Source organism: Electrona antarctica (genome assembly GCF_951216825.1).
Source record: "Electrona antarctica genome assembly, chromosome: 10".
Classification (NCBI taxonomy): domain Eukaryota; kingdom Metazoa; phylum Chordata; class Actinopteri; order Myctophiformes; family Myctophidae; genus Electrona; species Electrona antarctica.
The window spans coordinates 37,471,874-37,497,152 of NC_136791.1; the positions used below are offsets into that span (position 1 = coordinate 37,471,874).

The 25,279-nt window shown below is 40.3% G+C and overlaps 2 protein-coding genes across 2 annotated transcripts; both read right to left on the reverse strand.

Moving 5' to 3' along the window:
- Window positions 1-8,770: 8,770 nt before the first annotated feature.
- LOC306931122 (uncharacterized protein) lies at window positions 8,771-16,056 on the reverse strand. Its single transcript, XM_079512326.1, has 7 exons — window positions 16,021-16,056; window positions 14,859-14,918; window positions 14,639-14,768; window positions 14,233-14,344; window positions 13,641-13,812; window positions 9,851-10,006; window positions 8,771-9,577 (listed from the first exon to the last, which is right to left on the reverse strand). Exons 3-7 carry the CDS (start codon window positions 14,753-14,755, stop codon window positions 9,562-9,564), a joined length of 573 nt encoding a protein of 190 aa, XP_079368452.1. The 5' UTR covers window positions 14,756-14,768; window positions 14,859-14,918; window positions 16,021-16,056; the 3' UTR covers window positions 8,771-9,561.
- A 244-nt stretch (window positions 16,057-16,300) lies between these two features.
- On the reverse strand, window positions 16,301-25,069 carry LOC306931704 (heme-binding protein 2-like). Its single transcript, XM_079513269.1, has 4 exons — window positions 24,901-25,069; window positions 24,324-24,450; window positions 18,420-18,597; window positions 16,301-18,116 (listed from the first exon to the last, which is right to left on the reverse strand). The coding sequence occupies exons 1-4, from the start codon at window positions 25,021-25,023 to the stop codon at window positions 17,945-17,947; spliced, it is 600 nt and encodes a 199-aa protein (XP_079369395.1). The 5' UTR covers window positions 25,024-25,069; the 3' UTR covers window positions 16,301-17,944.
- Between the last annotated feature and the right edge of the window lie 210 nt (window positions 25,070-25,279).

Below are 25,279 nucleotides of genomic sequence, written 5' to 3' on the forward strand. Positions count from 1 at the left end.
TTGTCAGTGTTTGATGCACCGTCATTACAGGTATTATAATGTAAATCAATCCAGGATTGTGTTTGTGTCTTTTTACCTTATCCTCTCTTCTGTTCATGTGCTCTGCCTTTGAACAGCAAACACTGATCTGAAACAGGTCACAGGAATGTGAACAGAGAGAGAGAGAAAGAGAGAGAGGCAAGGAGAGAGGGTATATGGATCTGACGATTCTATGAAGTGACAGCCTCTGCATGACACAGCAGGATTACAGTACATTGCATTGCAGTTTTACTTTAACCATATGAATTCACATTATGTCCTGTCCACCTCAGTATTCCAGCTCGACACTGATTCAACAGACTGTGGTTGAGGTCAAGTTGAACTGCATTAATCAATCCCTCACCAGGTGGGTTCAGCTTGGGGTCTTGTATAACAAACATGTCAGGGCTTTCTTGAGTAAAGCAAGTAATCTGAGAGTTTGAAAGGTTGAGAGTTTTATCCCTCTGTTCTGTTCGGCATAATTTCTGTTGCTGTCTGAATCTACAGAAATGAACAGGATTCCCCCAAAAATCTTATCTCTCCTCTCCTCCCTCTAAAGCCCAAACCGCACCAATGCAGCTAGTCACAAGTTAACAACTCCTTGCAACAAAACAGTTTAAGGTCAACCGCACCAATGCAACTCCTTGCAACAAAACAGTTTTAAGGTCAACCGCACCAATGCAACTCCTTGCAACAAAACAGTTTTAAGGTCAACCGCACCAATGCAACTCCTTGCAACTGCCAAGGGATAATGGTTGCAAGTATAGTTGCATGTTGCAAGGAGTTGCATTGCGAATCATTGGTGCAGTTTGGGCTTTAGTCAACCAAATCATTGTAGTGGAAGTTCTTAATAATGTCAAATTGAAAACAGCTTTCTGAATGCATGGTAGATATAGAACAAATTAAACTAGAAAAATGTGATCCTCAGAGCAGTACTGATTTGCATGGAGAGATGGAGATCTCTGTATCTGTCAGTCCAAGCTTGTCCATTTCATGCCCACGTATGGAGATCCCTGATGATTTCAGTAAGCCCATATATTGGTATGCCCAAATATAGGCAATTGGGCATATCGGTCGGATCGGCAATTCTGGACAACTGTGTATCCGAATGACTTGACCGCGAGCACCACACTCCATCGAGTCCTTTCCGATGCGCACACTGAGTTTGAAGTCGGTATTGTGTATTGGGACTCCTTTTATGGTTATGGCTGAGTCATGGTGACATGAGCATGACGTTACCATTGCATACCTTATTTCATGCCCACATGCCCACTCTGACAATGGGTACAACTGGTCCTCCATTTTTGAGTGGTGAAAACCACTCCACTGTTTGTTCGTACCAAAAAAACGAGCATGGTTGCTATGGTTAGCAACCAAAAAAACGAGCATGGTTGCTATGGTTAGTATGTGACGTCACTGACATCACAGATATCACGTCAGAGTGAATCAATCTACTATAACAATAAATGTGTAGTTGCACCACTCAGTTCACACGGGTGTGATTTTTAATACAAAAACTGGCTGTGGTCTGCCTGCGGCCCAATTAACTTGCATCGTTCACGAATTGCATCGTTTAGCCACAAATGGTTTGATTGATTGATTGAGTGGTTGAAGTAGTTATTAACAGGAGAATTACAGTACATTTCAAGCACAACTCAATACAAAAACTGTTAACTGTGGACGACACCATAAAGCAGTACACTTGTTTACAATTGGGTCCACCCCCTTTTCAATTAATCAGAACATTTATAGCCGTACAAATATACACTTCAATATAATCAAAAACAGGAAAATCATCATAAAAGGAGGTAAACTGGGAAACATAAACAGTGAGGGGAAAAGGGAAAATAGGCCTATCTCACAGCATTTCCCCGCCCCCTTTTGGAGCTAATGGTGTTATTTTTTCTGCGGTCCATAGACTTCCATGTTAAAAGAGGTATTTTCACAAGCCACAAACTACCGTTTTGTAAAGGTAAGGTTTATTCTACTTATTTGAGTTGTTATACCATTGTGTTTTCTTCATATTATTATCGGTCTTTGACATTTTAACATTAGGAAATGTACTTAGATTCTCCAGAGAAAAAAAAGTGTAAATGCCTAATGTTAAATGACACCACTAGCTACCGGAAGTGGAAAGGGGGCTGTGAGATAGGCCTTTTCCGCCAGCAGCTTTGGGGTGTTCTGAAGGCTGCTCCCCACAACTGGCACAGCCCTATAGTTCTGTAGTCAGAGGAGTGCTCTCATACTCTGCAGCAGTGCTCTTAAACATGAATTGTTGCTCTGCTACTGGTGACATAACAAAATGACTGCGGTCTCTGAGGCTACTGGTGACACAGTTACCAGTAAAACACTCAGGAAGTCACTTGTCTGACTTGTCATTTGTCAGTATTTCTACATCAACTGTATACCGTTTGCCTTTTAGAGCCAGAGAATGAACAATACATACAGTATATATAGTCATATTAAGTTTGCCATCAGAATGTGTGCCTATGTATGCCTATAAGTGTATGTAATTTAGATGTGAAAACATATTTCTTTTTAGATGTGAAAACATTTCATAATAGGATGTACTCGCATTGTACAGTATGTGTGTGTGTGTGTGTGTGTGTGTGTGTGTGTGTGTGTGTGTGTGTGTGTGTGTGTGTGTGAGACAGGAGAAAGGGAGTGCACGCACGCACGCACGCACTAGTTGCTGCTAGTGACACAGTTAACAGTAAAATGCACAGGAAGCTACTGGTCTAACAAACAGGATATTTCAACGTCTAAACGTGTAAGTGTGTGTGTGTGTGTGTGTGTGTGTGTGTATGCACTTACAGTATGCACACTCAAAGGAAAGAAGAGAGGAAGTCATGCTACTTAATTGTTCCTACAACATGTACCTGTTAAACTGATACAGTCAGAACGGCAGTATGTCAGTAAGCCACTTGCTATAGGTTCAGCTCTAATATGGAGAGATATGTTCATTCTACACTCTACTTGTGTGTCAATTTAACTTGTTTTTAGGGTTCATGCTTACTCTGCTTACTCCAATCTTCTCTACTGTAGAAAATAATGTCTGCTAAATGTCAAAATTGTATTCACCACCCACCATGTAGCCTATTCATCCGTCCATCCCCCCATTTCAAACCGCCAGCCTATAAATATAAATTGCTTTCGACTCCAGCCTGCGGCCAAAAAACACACCCTTAAAAATGGATCATCAGTCCTGTGATGACTGAGACAGAGACGGCGCTATAAATAATCCATAAAGACATCTCAGTTGTGATCTACACGTCTATAAATAGATGCGTGAGCTGATCTCCAGCCAGCACTTCTGCATTTCTAATCTGTCTACAGTTTGGAGACTCTAGGAGAGAATTATCTGACATCAGGTTGTCAGAGAGGATCAATGCTGCTCCTGAACATGCATAGAAAGCAGCCAAGTGCAATAACAAGACTAATCTAAAATAAGGTCCTGCAAGTGTGCTGTTTCCCCTCTGATGCATGCAAATGGCTGCAAATGTTTTTGTTTTGTTTTTTATATAACAACGGTTCAAAAGTACAAAAATGTCTGTCACTCGCCAATGAGGAAAAATGGGCTGGAGAAAAGCCACACACTAAACTACCTTTGGCACGAATGGGCTCAATAAATTCCACTGCATTCTGCCGATGAGATATCTTGTATGCACAGTTGACATTTTGGCCCGAGCATGGAGCTGGAGAAAAGGTCATGAGGTCAGGCTCCCAAGAGGATGAACCCTCCACTTACTGTAAAAACCTCAGGATCTATTCTGAGCAGTGGTGGAAAAAGTACTCATGTTTGTTACTTAAGTAAAAGTATCAATACTGCAATGTAGAACTACACCATTACAAGTAAAAGTTCGGAATTCAAAATGTACTTGAGTAAAAGTACAAAAGTATTGGTATCAAAATGTGCTTAAAGTACCAAAAGTAGAAAGTACTCGTTATGCAGAATGTCCCGTTTCACACGTTTTTGAATGCTTTTGAAAATAGCAGATCTACAAGCACACAATGTGTCGCATTGTGAGCTTGTAGATCGGATATTTCCAAATGGCTGAAATGTATAGTACTGTAGGGCTGAAGTGGTTATTGTATGTTTTGTAATAATAATACAAATCTACAAAGTAAGTAGTAGCTATAAAGTCTTCAAATAAATGTAGTGGAGTAAAAGTAAATCTTTTTGACCTGAAATGTATAGTGGAGTAGAAGTAAAAGTATTGGAAATTGGAAATACTCAAGTAAAGAACAAATACCTCAAAATTGTACTTAAGTTGCAGTAGCCTACTAAATGTACTTAGTTACTTTCCCTAAGGCAGGGGTCTTCAACCTGGTTTTACTTGAACCATTTGAACCCTAGCATCTCTATTCTGAGTAGAACTTTATAAAATAGCAGATCTACAAACTCGCAACCCCTCGCAGCTTGTAGATCAGCTATTTTCGGGAAAGAGGTTTGGTGCAGAGGGGAAAAGGAGCAGATCAAGTACAGAGACAAAGTGAAACACTGATGATAGTGCTATCAAACAAGTCTATGAAGCTATCTATGTAACAAAGTTTAATTCGCAGCACAATTTTATACAATTATGTAGTATGCTTCATCTCTCTCTCAGCAAAGGGGTCCTTGGTCTGAAAAACATTGAAGACCCCTGTTCTAAGGGAAAACCTTTGCAGAAAATCCTGCAGATATTTAATGTATAGCAAAAACAAAAAATACACTAGTAGAGAGCCCTGAGGGACAACACCGGTCAACCACATAGGGTTTAAGTGGTTAAAGTTCATCCTCCAGGGGCCAGGACTTACGTGGCCTAGCAGTCTGGGCCCGTTCAAACTCCCACCCCTTCCCCTGATCAGGCATTGTGTGCATGTGCATGTGAGTGAGAGAGACTTAGTGTGAGATGAGTGAGAGAGAATACTGATATGAGAGAAAAAACAAGAGAGAAACAGAGAGAGAGAGAGAGAGCAATATGAGAGAGAAAAGATAGAAAGGAAATCAGTGCTATACACATATTGAGTACTATGATTCATCAACATCTGCCTCATAAGCGAGTGGACTAAAGCCTGAGTTATATACAGTATAGCAGATCTACAAGCTCACAACGTGTCGCGCTGCAGCACACCGTGAGCTTGTAGATCAGCGTTTTGTGGTGCGCGTCGCAAAACACACACGCACAACCAAATGTAAATCAGGCATAATCCTCTGCCAAGCCCCACTGTGGGCAAACTAATACATCTTAATCCACATATGCACATATCCACATATACTGTACATACTCTCCATGTATGTACTGAACTACTATAGCACAGACTGCTGTTCAACCTATAGTATTTTCACATCACATGCATGTGGTCAAATGAATTTCAGCAAATTCAATGGTAATCCAGCAGGTTATTTTAAAGATCTTATTTGGGAGTAAAGTGTTGAACTGTCGACCGACCAACTGACACTGTCATCTTTAGAGTCCTGCCACTAGCCGGGCTGAAAAAATGGAAACAAGCTATCCTAACCACGGACAGTCAATAATCGAGTCTTGTTACTATAGCAATGCCATAGCAACAAGCACAGCCCGCTAGTCCTGTCACTTTAGGGCCGCACTGAGCTTTACTGGGCTCAACCTGGCCTTGTCCCATAACGCACAGTCGCGCGCACACACACACACACACACACACACACACACACACACACACACACACACACACACACACACACACACAGAGCTGTCAGAAACTCTCACATCAGGTACCTGCCTTTCAGCTTCACAATGCTGACCTCTGTAACATGGACCAGTGTCACTCTGCTGTTTCTGCTTCTCTCAGTCCCTTTTCACATTCAAATCCACAGTGTTCATTTACCTCCAGACTTGTACCTGGCTACTTGGCTGATGTATAATGATGTATGATGATACGATCGAGCGCCCCTCACTTCACACAAGTGTGATCTGTTGAAGTAAAAATCACATTGTGGGAAGTGAGGGGCGCTCTTATCATCATACATCATCACATCATCTCATTCTGGCCAGTCACAATTTGCATCTTCACTTTTCCGTCCTCACTTTTCTGTCCTCACATTTTATCCACAATACATAGTTTGCTCAGCCAATCAAATCATCGCTATGGGGTGCTCAGCCAATCAAATCATTGCTATGGGGTACACACAGACAGACAAAGCTGGGCATAGGAGGGGTTATCGCCCCTCAAAAAGGAAAATATCACACCCGTGTGAAGTGAGGGGCGCTCTTGTCACCGTACATCATCCAATTACAAAATAATATACTTCTTCATGAATGAATTTGTCAACTTATGTTATTATCTTTTAACCATGATACAATGTTTAAAAAAACTCATATTTTCAAGCCCCGAGCTGAATTAAAACAGTTACACGGTGTTTAGAAAAGCCGATTTGCTCGTCCATATATGACGTAAATTCTCCATTCATTGTCAATGGCATTTAATGTTTGTGTTAGGATAAAATAGACGATTTGCTCATCTACATATGACGTAAATTCTCCTTTCATTGTCAATGGCAAATGTGACACGATTTCAGGACAAAAAGCTGTATCTCAAAAAGAAAGGCCTGACCCTAACCCAAAATAGGAATGCCAGATTGAAAGTGATTAATCAATATTCATTGTACCATGAATCAGAAACAAAACAAAGGTTGATTGAAATAAATTCTGTGGGCCTCACACACACACACACACACACACATGTCATTATACACGTGCTCCTCTCTGTCTGTCTGTGCCCACGCTCATGAGTTCCTTTCTGCATGTGCATTCTATGTCCTCCTGAGGGCAGCAGCAGCAGTGTACTGTATGACTCTAGTTTATTTGTGTTTCATTGTGTGAGTGTGCATGTTTATGTGAGTGTGTCTGTGCATCTGATCATGTGCATGTGCATGTGCATGTGCGTGTGCGTGTGCATGTGCATGTGCGCGTGCATGTGCGTGTGTGTGTGTGTGTGTGCGCGCGTGCATTCATGTGTGTGTGCTGTGCTTGTGCATCATGTGTGGACGTGTGAGTCTGATAGAAGAAGTCAGTGTCAGTCCCGAGGGAGGATTCAATCATAGAGGTTGTTCTGTGGAGGAGATTGCTGTGGGAACACAATGTTTAGGTGTGTGTGTGTGTGCACAAATACAACCACACACATACATGTATGTGTTTGCTTGTTGTCTGACTTGTATGTGTATGTGTATGTGTGTGTGTGTGTGCGTGCGCACGCACGCACTTTGTCTTGGATGCCAGCTAGTACCAGAATGTGGTCTGAAACAAACATGTCACATTCTATTTGGACAACATAAGAGCTCAGTCACTGTGTGTGTGTGTGTGTGTGTGTGTGTGTGTGTATGTGTGTAAAAGAGACTGATAGATACTGTAGTCTACTCAGTAAGACATTGTTTCGGCATGTTTTTATTTTATGTCTTTAGTTTTTATCTAGGAATTATTTCCACATAGTTAGACTTTAGATATCACTAGAGGTAGGCCGGCCCCAGAGTAGTGCCGGTATGTCTTGCTATGCAAGACTAATATATATATATGCTGTTGAATCTTGAATCTTATATACAAATACAGTCGTTTTCTTTGTGCCTTGGATTCTATCAGCACAGGGCCCATACTTTCAACCACTGGGACAGCATAGGGAACCAAAGGAGCCTCCAAGTATGTATGTTTACAACCTTTCATGGGTTAAACTTTGGTGTTTCAGTCTGACACTGTCTCCTTTGCTCAGGTGTGAGAAAATGGCACCCAAAGAAACTGCAATGCAAGGCCTACTGCAATGCACATCTATGTCCACTCATCCATGTACTGTGCTGTCAAATCCTACAGCACCATCTAGTGGTTGCTGCATAGCTATGGCACTGCAGATGAAAAACGAATGTATGTACAGAAATAATACCCCCTGTAGATAATAGATAAATTGTACTGTCAGTGATGTTTCAGTCTACTGCTCCACTCTCACTGATCCATTGGTGACACTCAGCCTCAGGTGACTGGTGGCATGTTGATCCCTTGCAAACAGGTCTAACAAGGAAGCACAGATAACATTTTTCCACCTTGTGAGATGTGCTGTGAGCTAATCAGTTGTGTTCTTCGCATTCAATTGATGTGATTCCCCTGTAGTTCCCCTGTAGTTCTAACCCACACACAGACTATATCCGTCACCCACTCACACTGACAGATTTGTCTGGTTTTCCAGGCTAACACACACAGAGAAAACAGGGGGGGGGGGGGGGGGTTCAATCATATGTGATGTCAGAACAGGTCAGCTCCATATATGGAAATCTAAGGGTTTGAGGTTTGAAGTCAGATATAGAGTTGGTGGCCGGCTCCATATATGCAGATGTATGTGATGATTCAGTCTTCTCCATAGGTTTGATGAGGTCAGTGTCGTGATCTTCATATATGGAGACCGCCATATATGGAGTGTGTCACGACTCACAAGGCATGACGGACTGACGACCATACATGGTGGCGTGACGTGTCACAAGGCGTGATGGACCATATAGAGGCTTGACGGATCGACTGACGGACGGACGGACAGGTTTTGCAGATTTTCATAGTCACCTGCGACCTAGCTATGGTGGCAATAACACAATTCAGTAATGCTACAGTATGTTAGTGCTACAGCTAGGATAGGATTGTTAGGATGCAAACAGCTTAGAAATGTAGATCCACGACATTGCTGAAAACTTGTTCCCAACAAGGAACTTGTTGAGGTCTCTGTGACCTCAACAAGTTCATATCAACACTGAGCTGCACACAATTCAATGGGCTTTATTGGCATGAGAAAACATACGTTTACATTGCCAAAGCAGAAAGCACAATACAATCAAAACAAAGATTATGCACACACACACATTTGGTGGGTGCAAAGAGTGAACTTTTAAAAAACGGAATATGTTTTTGTAATTATGCATAAACGAGATGTCACAGTAATAGAGACGATTCAGCATGAGAGAAATCAGTTCTTGTTAACTCTGATTCTTTTGAAGACCCAAACCACTGTTAGTTTTCTATTGCAACAGTAGTTAATTACATTCACCTGACGACCAGGTCTAAAGTTGCTGCCGTTTAATTAAACTCCTAGAAAGAAAAAAAAAAGCACTATACTCTGCATCACCAGAAAACAAACATTTGACACTCCTACAGTATATGGTGAAAATGTATAAGTTAAATATCTCTAAATCCCACAGACAGATCTAACCATTTTCAACCTGGCATCTGTATTTAGGGTATTATAGGTAAAGATTTGTCAAATGTTATCACAATAGAGATCTATAAGATCGATGTGTGTGTGTGTGTGTGTGACATTGATACACAAAACCTTCGTGTTGTTACAGAATATTTCAAATAATTGTGCAGGACAGCTCATAGTCAAATAGGACACACTTTCAACATTCTGAAGAAGCTGAAATCTATCCAGACACTGCTTTGCTAAAATTGTGTTATTAATTCATGATTCACTGCCAGAAAAGAGCCTTATCAGGAAGAAAATGAATAAGGACATTGCAAAAGGCAGAAGTCCTGTTCAAGTGTTGAGTGAGTTTTATCAGGCAGTGACACCGTACATCCAGGGACGGATTAACCCCACAAGGGCCCCTGGGCTGGTACATTTTTTGGGGTCCCCCTAGCGCGCGTGCGCGCAGAATTCGAGGTTTTTTGTGTTTTTATCATTTTTTCCCCCTAAATTTAACAAAATCAATGGCCAATGAAGGTCCCCAGGAGCTTTTTTCAGGGCCTCAAACCCATTACAGGGCTTTACATTTTCCCAGAAGGGCCCCTGAGAGCCAAGGGCCCCTGGGCCACGGCCCCATTGGCCCAATGGCTAATTTGGCCCTGCGTACATCCACACCTCGTTGTGTTGGTAGATAGCCAATAGGCTGTTGTATCCTGCCGCCGAGGACCTGTGGTGCTCAAAGGATATTCCAGCCATCACCAGGGCATCATGGAGCTTCACTTCATTGTCCTTTACATTATCTCTATCACTGAACACCCTGAAATTTACAATTTAGGCATTAGCAGATGCTCTTAATCCAGAGCGATTTACAATAAGGTCAACACAAGGTAATACATCAAATGCATAGAAATAGCAATCTAGGGTCATGGGTAAACCAATAACCTTACCTATCATCAGTCTGACAGCAGTGTAAAGTCATGTGACAATGATCATTTGGAGATTCTAAGAATATTACTTTCAAGTATTTTATGGACCAAATTGATAATCCTTCTTCATAGATCTAACAAATTGATAATATTTCTTCATACTCCTACATTTTCTCTAAACTTTCTTTAATGACACAATTCAACAGCTGTTATATTTACTGAAACCAGACTTAATTGTTTGTGGTGAAGGCTTTCTGTACATTTGAAACTATAGGATAGCAGTTAAACAATAAACCAAAAAGTGGTCACATGAGCCCTAGCATCCCTATTCTGGACATACGTATAATACTGTAGGAGTGTAAGTGAACTTATTGGCTATTTTTGTAAAATATATTTGGTATAGGGGGGTAATGGAGGTTGCTATATGTTCTAACAACTTGCTCTAATGACACAATAGGCCTATCTCACAGCATTTCCCCGCCCCCTTTTGTTGATAGTGGTGTTATTTTTTTTGCGGTCCATAGGCTTCCATGTTAAAAGAGGTATTTTCACAAGCCACAAACTACCGTTTTGTAAAGGTAAGGTTTATTCTACTTATTTGAGTTGTTATACCATTGCGTTTTCTTCACATTATTATCGGTCTTTTTAACATTTTAACATTAGGAAATGTACTTAGATTCTCCAGAGAAAAAAAGTGGTAATGCCTAATGTTAAATGACACCACTATCTACCGGAAGTGGGTGTGGAAAGGGGGCTGTGAGATAGGCCTATTCAACAATGTAGATGTTTTACTGAAACCAGATTTGTGACTAACACAGGTTAAACAAGAAGTTCAAGCAACATAGACAGCATTGAGATGGTTTTGTGAATTAATTTCCCTGTTTGACGAATAATACGATGAAGCATAAAAAAGCAGAAATAGCATATTATTTTAGCTTTTTCTGCCTTTTATTGATAGGTTGATAGGCAAAGGCCGTCGGGATCGGGAGTCGAACCCGTCAGGCTGGCTCAGCAGCCTAGGTGCCCAGGCGGTTGAGCTAACCATCCGGGCCTTTATCTGCTATTGTCTAAATGTACAACATTATTAAATAATATGTCAATAATTTATTTGTATACCATTCAAGTTAATTGTCATATCTGCCCTGTTCAATTACTGATTACAAAGCCTTTATAGAAAAAGGCAGATGCACACCTCAAAAGGTTGGTGACAGGTGTGTATGACAAAAGTGCATATATTGAAAGGGTATCTTTGATAAACAAAGAAAAGGACCCGCACACTGTTGGAACCTTGCAAAAAATGTTGCAAGTCTCCGACAGTGTCCATTTTTGTTTTTAAAAGATACCCTCTTGCCTTTTAATAATGATTACGAAGCCTAAATGTCAGAAATTGTATTTTTATTCACATGTCCCAATGTTTAATGCCAAACACACAATTAAATGAAATTGTTAATTGCAATTATTTGAGTGACAATTAATCGTCAATTTAAATTTGTAATCGGGACAGCCCTAGGCTGCGTACACACCTAAAGAACAAATGTTCGGTCCGTGTGCGATGCCTGATTGCTATTTGATTGCTGCTCCAATTCATTTTCAATGGGAGTCACGTCGTTTGATCGGACAAACCTGTCCGATGTGGGGGCGGAGGGCACAACAAACACATCGGACACCTTGTAGTCAAAACAGCCAACGAACAGGGTGGGACTTCAGATCGGACAGAAGGGTGTTTTTTAACCGCCAACTAATAGGAGAGAACTTCCGTTCTTGACAGCACTGGGTGGGGTTTAGGCTGTAGTCTTCTGAGTTACGTGACACAGACTATTATATCGCTTGTTTGTATGTCTTCTTTTGGCTACGGCCGTGCGTAACTTGGAGAGTCCAAGTTGCGCACGGCTGTCTCCAGTGAGTGAGTCCAGTCTGAGTTATATTCTAAATACAGAAATACAGGACGCTAGCCAAAATAGCCGTCGGGCCTCGGCAGTTGTGAGGCTGCATTAATAATTCGTTCTAAAAGCATGTCTTTTTTACGGGGATCACTATTGATTTTAATAGTAGACGCATATATGTCTATGCGTAGAGTAGAAATGTAATGGCAGCGTACGAGGTTCACATGCGCAAATATAACAGATGTACAAGTTATCGACACGAATGGTACTTACGGTATGGTACACGATGTAAGCTTGTAGATCTGTTTATTTTAAGCATGCACCACCGCCACCACGCAAAGTTATGACGCGCGCACATGTGGGGGGGAGAGACCCGATATATTTTATAGCTCTATGGGAGAGACGCAGACAGAGAAATATTTAAAATCATCCTGTCTCGCTCTAGCGCACAGCCGCACGCATAAAGAGCCAATGGAGCAAATGTTAAATAAGCTACACAGGTGGTCCTAAATGATTAATTGATTACATCACTATAGCAAAAGACGTGATATAGGTCAACTGCAGCGGAGCTGTTCTGACTTGAAGCTTAACTGACCAGCACGGCTTCAAGTTTAAACCATAAGATGACATGGAAATGCCCGTCGATTTGATGCGCAGAAATAACATAGGCCTATATCGAATCAGGTTAAGGTGCACACATGGAAGAAAAGTCCTTTTTTATCGGGATTCGGGGATACTTTGTTGTAGGCTATACGTCTCCGGTGAATTGTATGCACCAGCAGCAAGCACATTATTGTTCAAACACCTGCTCCTCTGTTCATCTGTTGTCTTATTTGGCTAATAAAATAATTATTAAGAATTAATGCAATTTCAAGTTGTTGCTGCAATCATGGTTCATGTTGCTGTTCTCTTCTCTCTGTGTGACTGAAGGTTGCGCCCAAAAATTGTAGACAGTGATTTCCCGCACCCCCTCATGTTATTTTTCCCTCCGTCGTAAAATGACCTCTTTTCTTTTTTTCACTATTTGGTTCGCTTAACATGTCCACGTGTCATTTGTTTACATATTTGACACGCTTTACAAAGTCCAGTGTGAACACCAAACGGACCAAAATCAAAATGCAAATATTTGGTCCTTGGTCCTTGATCCGGACCTTCTAAGTGAACTTTGAGTGTGAAAAACGGCCTCGACAAACTACCGCTAGCTGCTGCTGCAGTCAAGAAAACTACACTGAACATATGTGCATCTATTTCCGCGTGTCGTAGCACCGCCCAAATCGCGCAAAGCATTGTGGGACATGGAGGCATCAAATCATAAAAATGTAATCAGTGGTCGGTCGGACAGATCTGTGTGTCCGAAAGGTGTGTACGAAGCCCTAGACAGCCGGCCTCATTCACACGTACCAAACACCAATCAATGGTCGTTTTTTTGGGCCACCACAATGCTTTTCCAATGGGAGTCACATGGTTTGATCAAACATTTGTGTTTGATGGCTGATTGCTGATTGCTCCCCCCTCATCAAACAAAAATGTTTGGTCAAACCATGTGACTCCCATTGAAAATGAATTGGAGCAGCAATCAAAAAGCAATCAGGCATCACACACGGACCGAACATTTGTTGTGTAGGTGTGAACTAGGCCTTACTTGACATATACGCTGGCAGCAGGATGTTTTTCTTCTTGGATGATGCCGGAGTTGTCTTTGGGCAGCACCAGCTCATCGTCATCCACAAACCATGACAGAAACATATCTGTGCCGTTTGTATCTGTGCTGTTTGTGATCAGAACAGGCCAGGTGTCAACTGTTACCGCAGCATCTGCACGAGAGAAGAAACAGGAAGTTTGCAGTTTGAGGAGCTGGTGAATGGTAAACAGTAACACATCCAATATTGGGCTCATTTTCTTCCATTAAATATATTAATTAAAAAACAAATACCCTTCTGCAGTATGTACTGTAGTCTTCATTGTGAATCTACTGCGATTTAGCTGCTAAAATGTATAATTTTTTTCCTTCTATTTCTGAGCATGTTAAAATTGTCTGGTGAACCACTGAAATTATTAGGCGACCCCCAGTTGAAAGACCTGATAATTTATCATTATCATTTTAATAATATAATGTATTAGTATAAATCAGGTTTTGCCCAAGAATTGTGTATTTTGTGATTGAATATCTACAAAAAAAAAGAGTGAAACCTTGTTCCTAATGTTCTTAAAATGGTCTGACTGAGTTCCTCTACCTTTACAGTAGGCCTTTAACGTCTGATGTCCAGCCATCAAATGAATGAAGCTAAGACTTTGGACCTTGGTGGTAATCCATCTGATGCTAACATACTCTCGCTCCTCAAACTCCTTTGAATGAGAGAAAACAAAACAAAAAGTTATATTAAAATATGAATTACATCAAATATTACAATAATTGAGATTATCTATGAGGTATGAGGATTGGAGGTGAAGCATGCTGTAGTTCCATTATTTTCCCCAATCAAATAAAAAAATAAACTAATAAAATATAAGCCAAATACAAGTATAGTGAGCATCCATGGGTCCAAACACATGACAAAAACATGGCAATAGAAAATCTGATAAACACCCACAAATAAGCATATAAGCAATATAGAATTATTTTCCAATGCAGTCACTTACCCCATACTGCTGTTTAACAACAAATTCTGGACAGGGGTAATCATTACAAAAGTCTGTTGTCCACCCTTGTACTGCAGACAGCATCCCCAATAGCAGTAGAAAGACCTGTTGTTCCATCCTCCCTGCTTCTCAAAAATGACACCTCAGTTAAAGTAAAGTGTTTGTCTGAGCAAACAGAAAGATAATGACACTGCCCATGCTGGAATTAAAGCAGAAAAACCTCCCCCGTGGATTCCAACTTGAGAAACCAGTAGAGGTAGTCCTCTTCTGGCCACGGTGAAAAATGTAACTACATCATGTGATGTTTTTGTGTTGCCTTTTTTGTTCCAATCTGTTAAAATGTCTTTTAATGAAAATACAGCATAACAACAAAGTCGATTTGTCACATTTCACCAGCTGTAGACAAATACCCTAGCACTTGTGAGGTTTACACGCAGTTTCATTGCAACACTGAATCATTGTCTTTAGAGTCTAGAGTACTTACAGGACGTGAAAATACCCTGTCATTTATTGACTACAGCTCATGCCATTTACACCAATCTTGTATTTTGAAAGTCACAATAACATCATTAATGCCTAAATTGAGGCCTGGGCCATGGCTCAGTGGTCCAGGCACCTTGGCTGGTAATCCAGTCTGGCAGTGTGCCGCGGGTTCGACTCCCGATCCCAACGGCCTTTACTGCATGTCTTCCCCCCATCTCTCTCCCCATTTCCTGTCAGCCTACTGTCTGTCCCTCCATAAAATAAAGGTGAAAGCCACAAAAAATGAATGCCTAAATTGTAATTGTACATTACCTTGGTTTGAGGCCCCATTTTGAACCAAATTAATTGGTTCAGAATTCAGATCCCTAAAAGTTGGTTCAGAACTGGAACCAAAAAAAATACTTATTTTTGCCCTGAAGTGGGAACCAAAGTGGGCGTGTCACTATTCAGGTTGGACGATGCAGATGTGATATCATTATAAACCATCATCCAACATGCCCTGCAGGAAAAGCTGTAAGAACTGGAAAAGCTTCTCTAAACTATTACAGTCACACTGTTGGCTGCAAGAGCACCATGGCACCGTGTGATATGCTTGCCGGTAAGTTTATTTTAAGGCACATGTACATATAGTACTGTACGAAGGACATGTCCGATGTATTCGGTTCCGTTTTGATGATTAATTTTAAGTATGAAGAAGGTCTCCTCTGTGAGAACAGACTGCCATATCACTCCAATAGTGCAAAGATTTATTGAAGGCAGTAAGGGTCACAAACAAAAGGTAGCTGTAAATTAGCTCAGGAAACTCAGAGAAACATGCCAAACTATTCAATAGTACAAAATAACTTAGGAAGACCAAGAAGGCAAAACTCAGGCAGTAAATCAATAGTCCAAATGCAAACCTTTCAAGGAGCACGAAAAACAACGAACCAGGAACACACAGGACTGCTAGGGGAAAATGACATATGTTCTGACAGTGAGTGTTTGTCCGGTTAAATAGGGAGCAGGTAAATTGTCAAAGTGTTCACAGGTGGGCTGACGAGGGAGTTGGAGACAGGTGAGTGAATGGGACTGCAGAGTGGAAATGGAAAGTGGGAGTGGCCAGGGCTGACATGGTCTGTGGGGAAAACAGACCTTGACAAGCAGGACCATATTAAATAAATACCACAAATACATTAGATGTGCTATATTATGTTCTTTATTTTATGTCCTACAAAAACATTATCATGGGTGACATTTTCATGGTCTTTGAACATGATACAGTTCTGCTTCATAAAGCTGTGAGGAACTTGTGAAAACGAGATATAGCAGGTAAAGGCAGTTTTCTATCGTATCTCTCCACCCTACATATGAAATATGTTGGGTGGAAATACAATGTTGTGTCAAACCATGTGACCTCCATTGGAAATACATTGGGCGGCCATGACACAACACAACAAGCATCCAACGAGCAAGAGAATTGCATTAAAGGTGTGAGCTCAGCCTTAAAGTAAAAATTCCTCAAATGTTTACTTAACTGCAGCACTTGAGTACATGTACTTAGGTACTTTCCACCACTGGGTAAAGGTACATTATTACTGTGATGTTGTGTACTTAGGGGGCAAAGCACTGCAGGTGTTTCCACACCCTTATTGTTTTCATTGAGTTACATTGAGCAAAACTTTCACCAAATTCATACTTGTAAATCAGTCAGACTAACCCTTGCAGCTCATAACCTGTATTATAGTCACGAAAACATAATCATGGCTGCCCTGCGTGCCCTACATTAATACACAAAACGGCTCATACTGAACAAAGTTGCTCATACAGCAGTTCCCGAAATAGTCTGCCATGTTGGATTTTTTGAAAACCCAATTTTGCACTCCTACACAGTTTGTCCGATCTTTATCGGCCAGCACTAATGGACTAAAAAAGTGGGCCTAATTAAAAGGGAATATTGTTGTCACACCTACAGGTATGCCACATCCATGGTGAGGATTCTTAGGGAAAAAACAAGTTTCCTGGAGCATTACAAAGTGAGTTGCGATGCGAGCCCCTTCTTTGGTCTGTGTTGTCTGTTTTAACAGTTTGGCTCAGCACCAAGATCGAAGGGTGTTCATTACATCGCAATAATTCACACTAATTAGGTTAGTAGTTCCCCACCCATCTTAGAGACCTTAGTTACAGGATATTTCAAATCATTTTGCATAATCGCTCAAATAGCCCCAGGAGGACACCCTTCCAACATTCTGAAAAATACAAGCTGAAATCAATCCAGACAATGCGATGATGAAATTGTGTTATCATTGTTAGATTTATAGCTGAGGCTATGAAAAATAGCCAAGAGACCAAATACCTCGACCTTATAAGACTTCACTGGAAAAGTGAAAACCCAAAGTATCAAAACCCAAAAGATGAACTTAGAGTATTGTAAAAAACCTGAAAGGATTTTTTGACACAAGACACAAACTCTTAAAGTATTTCGAAGTTATCTTTAGTTTTTTCTTCAGATCCAGAGCCTGTACAAATGTAAAGAATATAGGAGAGAGAATTTTGCACAAAAATATACTGAAAAACATGTCATAGACAGCGACAGCTGATAGTGGAATTAATACACACGCAAATATTGATATGACATCACTGGGTGACAGGGTAGTCCTGTGCACCAGATACAAGAAGATTTACAAGGTCTTTTTTAACATAGTAATAAGATGTGAACATAAAATATGAAACAATAAATCATAATGTAAGAAAATACCCATCAATCATGATTCACTGAGCCTTATCAGGAAGAAAATTAGAAATACCATTGCAAACATCAGAAGTCCTGTTGAGTGAGTTTTGTTCTCAGGCAGCATACACCCACACTTCATTGTGATGGTAGATAGCCCAGGGGCTGTTGTATCCTGCCCCTGAGTACCTGTAGGACTCAAAAGATTTGCTAGCCTTCCCCAGGGCCTCATGGAGCTTCTCTTTATTGTACTTTCCAATCTCATGGGACGCTCTATCACTGAACTCCCTGCAATTTAGAATTTAGGCATTTAACAGACTTAATCCAGAGCGATTTAGAATAAGCATGAAGGTCAACACAAAGTAATACATCAAATGCATGGAAATAGTTATCTAGGATCATACAGTAGGTAAACCAAGAACCTACTGTATCATCAGTCTAACAATGCAATCGCAGCATGGCGGGCAGTAAGCTTGTCGATCTGCTATTTTCTGCAAAAGCCTTCGTCACAATATGGATGCTGCGGTTTGGTTAAAATATACTGTATCTACCTAGTATGGTACAAGTAGTTATTGTATCTGTCATTCTTACCTGACATATACAGTGGCAGCAGGTCTGACTTCTTCTATGATGGAGGGATCATTGGCTTCCGGCAGCTCTGTATCATCACTCACAAACCATGACAGAAAAATGTCTCTCTCTGAGCCATCCTCTCCCAGTGTCACTGTGATCAGAACAGGCCAGGTGTTCTTGCAGGGAACCATAGCACCTGCAAGAGAGAAAGAGTAACAGGAACTTTAGAGGTTACTTACATACTTTACTTTCATTTTAAGCTATTTCTGCTATATTTAGATTGTAAAAAAACAACAACATTTCAACAAATGTATTTGTTTTATACTTTGTTAGACAGTTCTTTTGGCAAAAATTACAGGATAAGGAAGTAATGTGGTTTGTGGAAGTCCCCACGACACGTACAGGGAAGTCTGCCCCAATCAAAGCTTGCTATACAATGTATTATTATGAGGGGGCCAAGCATGTCACTACGTCGCAGTGCGAAGGCACCCTTTTGTATTTGGTAGTTTTATTATTATTATTCTGCTGCTATCTCACTATACACAGTTGTTTTTTTAACCCACACGTGGAGTTTTGCATTAGTCTTTTCTGCCCTGTACGTGATTTTCCGTAGTTCTCTTTTTTTATTAATACCAATATATTAATTCGGTCCGCACCTCTGTATATAGTATTGAGCATAAATATCAACTACATTTCCCAGAATTCCCGTGTCACGTGACACACGTGTATGCTTTCCTATTGGAAACTGACGCCCAGCCCCCAGTGAACAGGGGGGTTGGTTGACTCCTCCGAGGTGGGCACTGGAGGAAGAGTTTTTCAGCCAGGTTTGCAGTCGCCGCAAAAAAAACAATCTGAAAAATGATCCATCCGTGTCCAGTGGCATTCTCCAGTCCCAGACCGTTGGCCGGGCTGCAACATCCACCCTCGCGGATTACACGTGTGCAATGTTTTTTCTTCTCCCCACCGGAGTTACCACCAAGGCTGATGCCTTCGCTAAAAGGTAATTTTATTGTATTCGAAAATGCCCTAATATGACATGTCTAGTAAGACGATCCCTATATTTGGCCCGAGCCGACCTAGTGCTGATATCAGATAGATGTGGTAGAACCATATATGGATAGATCTAACTGGTTTAGTCATCGTGACATGCATAGTCGGAGAATATATAACAAGGGTCGGTACTATAGGTGATCGACGTAGCTAACAAAAACATCTGATCAAATGAATGTATTGTACTGTGTCTTTGTGGGCCGAATCGTGGCATCGTGGCATACAAATAGATGTTTGTATAATTAGTATCACGATAAAATAATATGGCGACGTTAGAATGACACCACCAATGAGTGATCGCGTGTAATGTAGCTGCCCAGCGTATATCCAGCACCATCACGTCACCACATTCCACTGGCTGTTGGCTAGTAGTAGTTGCTAACAAACACTGCACAAATGGTACTGGCTATTGGCCGGGCCACAAGCCCGGGCAATAGCCAGTACCAATGTTGCTGGATGATTGCGACGCAATGGTGCTGGATATACCCTGGGCAGCTAGCTACATTACCACCGATCACTCATTGGTGTTTCATTCTAACGTTGCCATATTATTTTATCGTGATACTACTTATACAAGCATCTATTTGTATTTGTCATGCCACGACTCGGCCCACAAAGACACTGCACAATAAAATCATTGATCGCCAGCAGCCGGGTAAAACGCCATGTAATAGTAGCGTGCACTGACTACAGCTAAAATGTTTATTTCTTTTTATATATTTAGAACTGGCATCAGATGAGGAGGAGGAGGAGGAGGATGAAGAGTCAAGACTGCGATGGCGTTCTCCGACACTGAACCGGATTCATTCATTCATTCATTTCAGGGGGGGGCAGTTTTTGGGTGTTTTTTTTATTTAGCCTACTCACACATAACCTGCGGAGTCAGGTTAACTCACACACACACACACCGTCAAGGACTGGGTTTGGGGACATTTGGGAGGAGTAGCTCTGATCCATAGCTCTAAATGCGCATTTAGAGCTATGGATCAGAGCTAGGGGAGGAGTAACTGTTTTGTATGTAGGCCTATTTATTTTCTGTAATATTTATCATTTTATTATGTTAGTAGTCGTAAAAAATAAAAGACGCTTTTACAATGAGTTAGACCTGTCATGACTATTTTGTTCACTATTGTGAGGTTTATTGTATATGACTAAGCAAGTTTCAACTGTGATTTACTCTGTAACGGTAGATGGTAATAACTCAATTTCTTTTTTATAATACAGTATACATTCAAGTCTATATTTTGATACATATCATGGGCACCAAGTCATATCAAAACAATGTCCTTGGATGTGTTTTTTATCAAAACTGTGTTTCTTCATAACAGGTTTTTGAGATACATGCATGAATAGACAAGGTACTGGTAAGACTATGTAAACATGGTATATATCAAAATGTGCGTTAGAATGTCTAATTTTACCCCAAAAAAGAATTGAGTTTATATGATGTTCCAATTTCAGAGCTATGGGGACTTTTAGCTGGATAGGTCAGATTGATCATGACTGACCATGCTATTTATAGATGGCAAAATATCTACAGTGGTACATGTGAGAAACTTTTTATTTTATTTTAATTGAACTAGACAACTCACCCTTTAAAATGAGATATTGCATGGCTATGTATGCCCAGCAGAAAAAAAGTTATTTAGAAAATAAAACTTCAACCGGGCATAACTTTTTTTGGTTGTCCTAGAAACAGAAACAGTGTAAATGCAGGCTCTTTTAAATGGCTTCCAACACAAGAACTAAACATTTTATCAACTCAGTTCATTTTTTTCCTGGAAGCAGACAAGTCAAGCTTTCTCTGAAGGACTTTCGTTGTCACACATTCACAACAGAGAATTTTCAATAAATCATTCAAAAACGCCATTCTGGCCATAGAGAAGTCTACCTACTATATAGAAATCCTTGAAACGCTCAAAGAGTTAAGAAACTGCAGTATGGTATTGGTATGGTCATGAAAAACGACAAAGAAATTAAACTCACAACCATTCACCAAAGGGTGGTGCTATATCACTCAATTCACTCACTCAATGTGCATTGCTCATGAACCACTGATGACACGGAGGAGAGAACACACCCCCACAGCATCTGTTAGATAAATTCTGATATGTTGTTTACACGTCATGTCAAGTTGGCCACTCCATCATATTCTGTTGGTCAACACAGATAGAACTTTGGCCCAGCCTGTGTTCCATATAGGTCATATTTTGTCATCTTGCCCCTTTTATCATCATTTTACTCATAGCCTACTGCCTGTTTACACAGGGTTGTTAATCTTATCCTTTATATTATTTTATCATATTTATATTATGGATTTCCTGACGCCACATTCAGATTTAATATCTTATATCTTGTTGACTCCTTATTCGGTCTCCATACTGTCTGTCCCCAATCAAGTTAACTCGCATACTGAGAGGCCTATTTTGATTTGAGACTACATGTATTTGACCTTGATGCCCAGTGAGAAAGTAGATAGCCGTGCTTTTCTCTGTTCACACATGGCAGGGAAAGAATGTTATCAACAGGTTGCCTGGCAAAGCCAGCCAATGCACTCTCCCGGCTTCTACGGCATCAATGACTGAACCAAGGAAGATGAATTCTACGTCACGATACCATCCATGTGCTGGTCCAATGAGTGCTCGACAACCAGCACCACCGTGGGATATTGCGGATATGAACTCAAGCCAATGAAGATCAACAAATCTGACGTCAGATTGCAGTACTTAGCCTGGAACAAGACTGTGAAGAGGAGATTCAGCACTCGGACAATGGACTATTTATTCTAAATTATGATGTAATTACTAGCTGAATTCCATTACATTTCTCTGTAAATTGACTTTATATCTACTAAAAATATAGTTAAAACCTGAAACTCCTCTCAGAAATTCCTTTTTAAGATCGTTTTTTATGGTACCGTGACTGTCATTCAAGATTTAAAGGGCACTTCACTCATTTTTAAGGTCTTCGATCCTTGATTAACCTACAGAGGGACATTCTCTCCCTCTACGAGCTGTACGAGAAGCAGTGTGTAGTCAAAGCATATGGCATCATCAAGGACATGTACAGTACCACCCCAGCCACAAACTGCTCACACCCCTACTATGAGCATGGCCAGGCAAGGATGCCCCCCCCCCCCCCCCCCTTTGATTCTTAATTCTTGTACAACAATCATGTACAGATCATGTACAGATACTGTACATGATTGTGAATCATAACACCCGGATATATTTCTACTTGCAAAAAATATATTTCAACCTTACTATTATTAAAATAATAATAATAAATTAATAATTTACATTTGGGGGATATCTTTCACAATAATAAATAAAACATGTTCTAGAAATCTAGACATTCTCTAGTCCAGAGATGTTTAATTTGTGTGAATTTCAGCCTCTGTGGGGGGTATTTATATGCAAATATCATGACCAATGGTATTGCAATGAACATCAATGATGACATTTAGGTGAAAAAAGAACAGATTTAAAAAAAAAATATATGTTGTATTATTCCAACATTGGGTGTTGGGTTAATCATCTCAACACAGATGACACCTTTGCGAGGCACATTTGGGTAACATTCTTAACTATAGTATAGACTAATGCCGCGTTCACACCAAGGAAGCTAGAAGCAGCTTCTAGCTTCCTTGGTGTGAACGCGGCATTAAGCTACGTTCACACCTACGAAGCTAGAAAAATAAAGCAAAGCTAAAATCATTTTGAAGCAGCTTTATTTTTAGAAAGTGGGCGTGAACAAGGTACCTGTCAATCAAGCGGCCTGGACTGGCCCTGAGACGAGAAGGAAAACAGGCAGTCCGAGCAGACGCGCATTTTAAAGTCTAAAATGTTAAATAGCGGCTGTAGAGGAGAAATAATTATATATTTAGTTACATCATAACCTATTTATGGAGAAATAAATAATATAATCTTGGTAAACATGCTTGTAAATAACCAAACGAGACGAGGGACCGGTCTCGACCCTCCCTCTTTTACCCCGGCTCATGTGCTCATCTTGGGGGGGAAACCCCCCACTCGGCCGAAGGAAAACAGGTAGTTAAGAATGTTACCCATCATGTTTTGTGTCTGTACAGTATGACAGCATTTACTTCTCAGTGTTGGCAGCATGCTTGTATGCTATGCATGGAATGCAAATGGCACGCAAAACCAAATTCAAAAAGGGCACAGTTAATAACACAATAACAATGCAGTTTTTTCCCTCCTAACATATCTAGGCCAATGAATGTATTTGCTTGAAAACTAGATGGTTCATCTCAAGGGGTTATGCCCAATGAAGAATTTCAACATGAATGCCAATTCAATTAATGAATGGATGACTGAATAAATTAATGTCACCAAAGCAAGAAGTCTTTTAAAGTTAGCTTTTGGGCTTTTCTGAGCCGTTATTTTTTTGCGACAGTGGAGAGACAAGAAACACAGAGATAGAGTAAGGGAGTGACATGCAGAAAATGGTCTGGCCGGCCAGGAATCGAACTGGGTACTCGCTGTCCCTAAAGCAAGAGGTCTATGTAGTCTCTAAGCAATTGCTTACTCACAAACTCTAGGTGAAAATAATAACACCTAATCTCAGACTCTCTTACTTATTAATAAAATGTTGCCGTCTGCAATACTTTTGGTTGTGCACCCACTAAATAATTTGTATATATATATTTGTATATATATGTAATAATTTGTATATATTGTATGTATATATATATATATACACAATATATACAAATACATATACATACATATATACTATTAGCGTGTTCATTAAATTGTCTGGTGAACCCCTGTAATTTGAACTTTGAACAAATATATCTTTACACAAAGTAATAAACAAAAATAATAATGTAATATAGTTCCTTTTACACACCTGCCTTGTTGTGTCCTTCAGAATAGGAGGTTATCGTCTCATGTGCAGCCATCAAATGAATGAAGCTATTACTTTGGACCTTGGTGGTAATCCATCTGGTGCGAACATACTCTCGCTCCTCAAACTCCTGTAAATAACAGAAAACAAAATCCTTCTTAAAATTCTAGAATGAAAAGATATAGTCATATTTCAAAGATTGCCTATGGTGTGAGAATTGGATCTCATACACGCTGTAGTTCCCCAGCAAGTTTTAAGCCCTGATTAAAAACAAACATTACAATTTACAATTTAGGCATTTATCAGACAGAACAACACATGGCAATAGATTTATTTATTTAGCGAATCTATTGACAATTAGACATCAAGAATAATAAGCTAGCTAAGAACCTAACATCTGTCTAACAGTAGAATATCTGTACAATGAAACTATGAGTATACACTATATAGTGCTATTTTTAATTTCTAAATTCAATTTCTGAATCTAAATTACATAAAGTTAGCGTTTGCATACGCCTGTAAGGTCATAGAGGCTAGTGCATTGTTCTGATTATAATTATCTTTGAGCACAATAGCTTACCCCATAGTTTCTTACAACATGATATTCTGGACAGGGTTCACCACTACAGAAGGTTGTTGTCCAGCCTCGCACCGCAGACAGCATTCCCAAGATGAAAAGCAGTAGAAACGCACAGTGTCCCATCCTTGCTTCTCCAAAATGACACCTCTGCAGTGTCTGCACCTCAGTTACAGCGAAGTATAAGTATGAACAAACTGATAATAATGTCTCCTCCCGTGATGTGGTGACTCCTCCTCAGTATCAAAGCACATAAACACAGACACTCCCCCAAGGATTCTGAACTTGAGAAGCTGAGGTATTTCTCATCCTGTGATTAGACATTCTAACTACACAGTGTGATCATATTTTCAGTTATTTTGCTTTTCTTTTCCTGTTTCAT